The sequence below is a fragment of the Echinops telfairi genome, unplaced genomic scaffold (assembly GCF_000313985.2).
Source record: "Echinops telfairi isolate 266 unplaced genomic scaffold, ASM31398v2 ScPeMD7_7467;HRSCAF=8505_1, whole genome shotgun sequence".
NCBI lineage: Eukaryota > Metazoa > Chordata > Mammalia > Afrosoricida > Tenrecidae > Echinops > Echinops telfairi.
The window spans coordinates 29,251,999-29,258,370 of record NW_022111368.1 but is presented as its reverse complement, the minus strand read 5'-3'; the positions used below and the strand labels follow the sequence as shown (position 1 = coordinate 29,258,370).

The 6,372-nt window shown below is 50.6% G+C and overlaps 2 protein-coding genes across 2 annotated transcripts in view; both read right to left on the bottom strand.

Moving 5' to 3' along the window:
• Positions 1-6: 6 nt before the first annotated feature.
• The window catches only part of COG3 (component of oligomeric golgi complex 3), a gene marked incomplete at its 5' end in the record, with an annotated part of 79,099 nt that continues 72,733 nt past the window's right edge, over positions 7-6,372 (bottom strand). The window contains 3 exons of the mRNA XM_013005133.2: positions 7-1,328; positions 4,616-4,714; positions 6,005-6,132. Of these exons, the coding sequence (XP_012860587.1) occupies positions 1,299-1,328; positions 4,616-4,714; positions 6,005-6,132 (257 nt within the window). The remainder of the gene's footprint in view (positions 1,329-4,615; positions 4,715-6,004; positions 6,133-6,372) is intronic.
• Positions 1,406-1,862, bottom strand: LOC101638903 (ATP synthase subunit g, mitochondrial-like). Its single transcript, XM_045283865.1, has one exon. It carries the CDS (start codon positions 1,817-1,819, stop codon positions 1,508-1,510), a length of 312 nt encoding a protein of 103 aa, XP_045139800.1. The 5' UTR covers positions 1,820-1,862; the 3' UTR covers positions 1,406-1,507.

Below are 6,372 nucleotides of genomic sequence, written 5' to 3'. Positions count from 1 at the left end.
CTCCACCAAACACAGAGCGATAAGCTCTATGATGACCACCACCAACAGGCAGCTGATGGAGACGTGGGGAACCAGGCTGCTCCCATCCCTCGGGGCCACGAAAGCAGGGCCACTGCTAGCCCAGAAGGGCACCCCTGCCAGTCTAGTGTTGAAACCAAGTGCTCCCAGTTCTTTTGGAAACAAAGCAGACTACAACTACTGTGATGTTCGAGGCAAGCCTGCACCGCCCCACCACCCCCATCCAGAAACAGGCATTTGGAGGAAGTCCCAGATGCGTGTGATGTATTCGAGGATCCTTGACTCAGTCTGGTAGGATTAAAGGGTGGGCACTCACCCCTCATCACCCTTGCCTGTGTCGGGACAGTGTTCTCCAGGGATAGGCACGAAGGAAGACACACCGGGCACGGCCCAGCCAGCTGACACCACACAAAGCGTTCCCTTCCAGAGAAGTGCTGCAGAGGAAGGCAGTGGAGGGCTGGGAACCCTGACCTTCCTTCCTGAGCCCCGCCCTTCCTCAGGCTCCTCCTCCCTTCTGAGCTGGGTCTGAGAGCCCCTTCATGGGTGCTTCCCACTCACAAACACTCAACAAGTGCCACTAAGATTTTCACGAAAGACGCTGCACATATCCATTCTGAAGAGGCAGCAGCTCCCGCTTTTGAACCCTTTGCTCCTCAGCAATTCAAGAACAGATTCTGGAACTTTCAGCAAGGCCCAGGCAGGCGCCTTTAAACTGCCTCCCATCAAACACACAGAGATAACCCCCTGGGCTCCTAGGAAAGCCTCCAGCCTGCTCCACATAACTTCAAAAGGGGAGGCAAGCGTTCCAGTGGATACAGCACGTAGGGGCAGCAGGTGTGGGGTGAAAGGCTGTGGAATGTGCAGTGGATGAAATGACTGTAGTGTTTCTGGCGTTTACACAGCTTACTCTCAGGAGCGTGCTTACGAGTGGCGTGTGTGTAAAGTCCATCTCTGCCTTTAATTAGCATACTACCAACTGTAACTGTTTCCAGCGCACATCTTTGGGTCACAGCCATTTCACTGCACACCCCCTCCCTGCCCTACCCCCACCACCCACAGCTGCTTCCTAAATACTTCCATTTCCTGTGAGCACTGAAACGAGGCAGTGGCCTCCACTCGGAGATTAGTCTTTGGCAGGGCACGCTGCAGCCAGCAGAGGGCCACAGCAGGCTGGCGCAGCACGCAGGGCTGCTGTCACGGACAAGTCCTCTTGTTCCTGCAGGCAGCAGACGCCTCCGCTCCACGTGGATACGTGGGCTCCACCCCGCTGGCTGGCCCGGCTATTTCGAACCCGACAACAGTATGTTCAGCTGCAAAGCAGAGTAAAGGCCAGGTTAGGTCTGCTGTGGAAGTTGTTCTCCCCTCAAAGCCAGGAGGAGAGATTTTTTTTTTTTTTAGATGATCTATTTTATTAGAGTAGACGGATCACACGTGGTCCAAGAAAACTCAAATAGCAAACCAAACATAATCAGATGTTAAAGACTGGTCTTCAAACATCATAGCCAATGATGCCTCGTTTGCCTATGATCTCGCCAATGTAAAACCACATCCACACCTCGGTGGCCACCAAACCATTCAGCAGAGCTTCCTTAACTGTGAGCTGTTTGAAGCGACCAGTCTTAGCACTATTGACTACTTTTTTCAGGCTCTGAATAGCTGCAGGGATCTCAGCAGGGGTTGGAGGAACCAGCTCCACCCTGGCATAGTGCCAAAATGTGGCCAATCGAGGCTTCGAATAAGTCACAGCAGCGTTTACCATCCCCGGGGCCTTCTCCACCAAGTTACAGAGAAACTGGGCCATGGTTCTAGGAGAGAAAGTCTCAGGAGGAGAGATTTTTAAGGGACTGGTACATGTGTGGAGTCCCTGGGTAAAGTAAGCACTTAGTTCCTGGCCAAAAGGCTGGTGGTTCTAATCCACCCAGAGGCAGCTCAGAAGAAACCTACTGCCAAAATCCCAGATCCCTGTCAGTTCCACAGAGTTCAGTGCTACTCTGAGTCACGGGGAGTCGACCTGGCTCAGGGCTGCTGGTACGGTTTCCACTCCTCACACGCTGTCGCGCACTAACTGGTTGGAGGCACCGTGCTGGCCTGCTCCTGATCAGCACTGGGTCCTGGGCCTGTGGGCCCTCGGGTAGCATGTCACTGTAGGGTCACTGTCGCTGTGCCTTCAGCCAGTAAGACCCAGGCAGGGAGACAGGAAAAAGTTGTGTGCAGACACTGAGTGGGGGCTAGAAGCTGCTTAAAGACCAAACACCACCTTGTTCTCTGCAGAGTGGGTCTGAGGAAGGGCTGTGTGTAAGATGAATTCTTTAAGCGATGAAGACTGGATGGCCAGGAACAGACTGGGCAAATGGACTTTGACTCTCGCACGAGCCCTGACCAGCTGGCAGAGCGGCCTGCAAGGGCTCTGGAATGGAGGCATGCCCCCACTGCCGCTGCAGTGTGGCAGCAACGGCAGCCTGCACCACGCATCTGCCCCATGCATCTGCCTCCCAGGCCCGAGGGACTGAGGGCTAAGGGAACCTGTCAGTGACACTTCAACAACATCGACGGCTTAGACAATCAAGTAAGCCCCTCCAGCCTCTCCCATAAATGACAACTGCCTGCCAGGCAGGGGCAGAGGCTCAAGATCAACTGTGAGTTTTTCCCACCTGACACTCACTGTGAAGAAAGAGATGCTCCCAAGCTGAAGGCCTGGCTACAAAGATCAGCCCTAGCGAGGGCGAAAAACTCAAAGACAGGCTGAGAACCTATCACTGGATTTTAATATGGGCCACAGATGAGCTAATGTCAGCACTAAATGTCCTACTGTGGCCATGAGCAGCGTCCTGGATGGGGAAACCCACCCTCGAGGGTAAAGAGACACTGGGGAGTGATGTAAAAGAGGGGAAGGGGGACAGGAGAGAATAATAAAGAAATGGGGCAAAATGCAAACAATGGGGTACAAAGGGCTTATGGGAGTCTCTTACACCATCCTTGCATCTTTTCTCTAAATTTGAAATTATATCAAAATAAAACTAATAAAAACAACTTGTACTGCCATATAAGGACCTTAGGACAATAGATCACAGTTAAATTTCTAGCTTAGCTTACAAAGGGAGAGGAAGCAACGAACATGAAGGCGGCTCACAAAATCAGACCGCAAGGGCTTCCACCCCTGTGGCCTCCTGGCTAAGGCACTTCGCCTCCTTAAAGGGTAACCTAGGCCCAGGCATATGTGTTCAGGAGGCCTGGTGGCAGAGGGGGTTAGTGTGTGACTGCCAATGGCAAGGCGGGCCGCTCACACCCAGCAGCTGCTCTGCTGGGGAAAGATGAAGCCATCCGCTCCCGCTCCCGGAAAGACCTGCCAGCTCAAAAGGCCGAAGGAGTAATCCTACTCCATCCTATAGGGTCGCTTTGAGTCAGAACGCACCCGATGGGGCTTAGTACCAACAACTATCATTCATCTTTAAAACGAAAATATTCAGCTACCTAAAAATAGCTCCAAATACTAAATACTGAAACAGCAACATGTAGCATCAGTTATAGGAAGGATTAAAAAACACTGAAATCCTCAAGCAACCCCCCTCTGAAGTTGGAAAGCGCAGCTATGGTGTGGTTAATCTCTCTCCTACGGCCCTTCTCCCCACGGTCTTGGCACATCCACAAGATGACCAGGCAGGGCTACACGAGTAAACTGCTTGTGGCCCAAAAATGGCTGGGACGGTACTGCTAATAACGCAAACCAGGAGCACGGCACCCTTTTTTTTGGGGGGGTGGGGGGTGGGGGGCTGCCAGTACAGTACATACAAGCCTGACAAGGAAATCAGTTTGCCAGCCCACTGAGCTTACAATGAGCCCTCCTAGAAAATAGTAAGAGGGGTCTTACTATCACCAAGAGAGAAGAGCCAGGGTAGTGTGTCCTTTGGTTTGAGGGTCCCTGCACTGAGAAGCTCCTAGATCAGGAGACAGGGCTGTAACACTGGAGATGGTGCAAGACAGCAAGTGGCAGCAGCAGCAGAGAAACAGTGGCAGCAGAACCAGATGATGCGCTGGCTTCCCTGCCCACAAAGCAAGTCCGTTACAGCGGGCCTCCTGACGCCTGGAGCTTAAGAGCACGCTGGGCAGAGGAGCCCTGGCACGAGGCACCTTGGGACACTTATAAGCAGTCGTGCTTGAGCGAGCAGGTCAGAGGCCAGGCTGAGGGCTGCCTGCAGGCACAGCTGAGAAGCGATTCTAACCAAGCACTGTATTCTGAATTGCAACCTACTACTTTGCTAGTAAACTCCTTAACTGTGATCAAGGCTGTGAGTTCTGTGTGGCCATCGCAATGACTCCTTGGGCGGGTGTTGGAATTGGTAACACGTTCGAGGGTAGAGGGTAGGAGTCGGCCGTTGGCTGCTGCTGACAACTTCCCCTTGTGACGTGAAGATGACCTCTGACGCCTGGCCCACTGTGACAGCCAGGCGACGTTTGAGTTCTGGCCCACCACACTGAAAAGGCACGCAACTCCAGAATCAACCGTTATACCTGCTTGCTCACAGACATCATCTACCCGAGGCAAACCGCCCAGGAGGGAGGAGAGCAGCCAGGCTCCTCTGTGGGCTGGCCTACCTACCTGCTCCACGGTGGGGCAGAAGATGAGCCGGCTGTCCTCAGGGCTGAACTCATCCCTTACTAAGGCCTGGACCTTCTGGAAGGCTTGCTGAATGTTATTCTTAAGAAGAAGAAATCACATTAAACAAGCAGCTGAAAACATAAAAGTTGTCTTAAACCAGCAGAACAGTTCATTGTGATGGAACTCCAAACGCCTCTCCTGGAGAGCCCCCCCCTGCACTAGCTAGCACAACTAAGGTCTGCTGGGTAGTGAGTGCTTCCCGGAAAAACTCAACTCCAGCAACCCCCTGAGAATAGGAAGTCTCAGACACCAGTTTCTTACACAGTGCTATTAAAGGTCCCAGGGACTGCTGTACTTTATCAACCAAAGCATTGGCTAAACATGTGAGCTCAACCCAGAGCTGCCATTCTGAGTCCCAAATGTGCGCTAGCATTGTGCCCTCGGTGTCCACTGCGCATATTCCCACCGCCCACCAGTGAGGCAGGATCCACCCCCGAAATCTCTCGAGTGTTGGGCCAAATCTAAGTGAGACAAGACCTTTCCATTTATTTACTTGCTAATTTCTGCTTTCAACAGCAACATGTTAAAAATCTAAGACAATGTGAGGGTGGCCAAAAAAAAAAAAAATGTGTACCTGAGGCCCACAAAAGAGGACTTCAACACACTCATTGAAAAAGCCCATTACTATTTCATTCCATCCTTCAAGGTTCTGAAGTCCTCTGCTATATGGACCCCTGGTGGTGGAGTGGTTAAAAGCAAACAGCTGCTAACCAAAAGGTCAGTGGTTTGAACCCACCAGCTGAAGAAAAGAGAGCACAGGTTGTTTTCACAAGGATTATAGCCTTAAAATTCTCCCTACACAACTGAACAGCAGAGGGTCTGTTTTTTGGTATGCATTATCAGGGACTTCCAGAACAATGAAAGTGAAAGATAACATCACTTTTCCATGAATATTTTGAAGGGTGAGTGTGTGTGCTTGTGTGTGTGTGGGTGCGCGCGCTCCAGTCAGAACCATTGTAATGTAGAAACCATTGTAATGTAGAAAAAAAAGTCAAAGATCTTCCATTAACACTAAGGAGAGACTATGTCATGACTGCACCCAAGGGAGGCAGTCTCATTGAGTCTGGCTCTTGAAGAGTTCTCCTTCTCCCTCTCCCCCAACCCTAAGGACCAATTAATCTCTCATCTATCTATTTTTATATATATATAGTATCCTCTGGATGCAAGTGTATCCTCTCAAGAACCACAGTGATCACTCATCAACCAAATGAGGCTCGTATACTGCCAATTTCAGTGGTCTACAGGCAGCATAGAACAGGCAGTATGCACGTGTGGCAAGAACATTAGAAGGGGCCGACCAACATTTGTATCGCTTATCATGATACTCACCCTAACAGGCTTAAACAAGATGAATTCAGTATCTTTATTGGATAGGTACAGTGACATACTTCTCAAGGTCAAAGGCAGCTTTGATTTTATTGTCTTAAAGGCATTTGACACAAGGTCATTGACCTTTGCTGGAAAGAAAGTAACCTTGTCAGTGTCACAAAGAAAAACAGGGAAAAGCATTTCCATTGCATTTTTATTCAGAAGGGACAGAAAAAGGACTCTATTTCCCCAGAGTTGCTCTCATTTTTCTTATTCACTTATCAAGTTGAATCACAAGCCTTGCACATATTCGTTCCATGTCTACTATGTATCAAATGTTGCCCCAGGGCAAGGCGGAGTATGAGGGTAAGGGCACCCTCACTGCCATC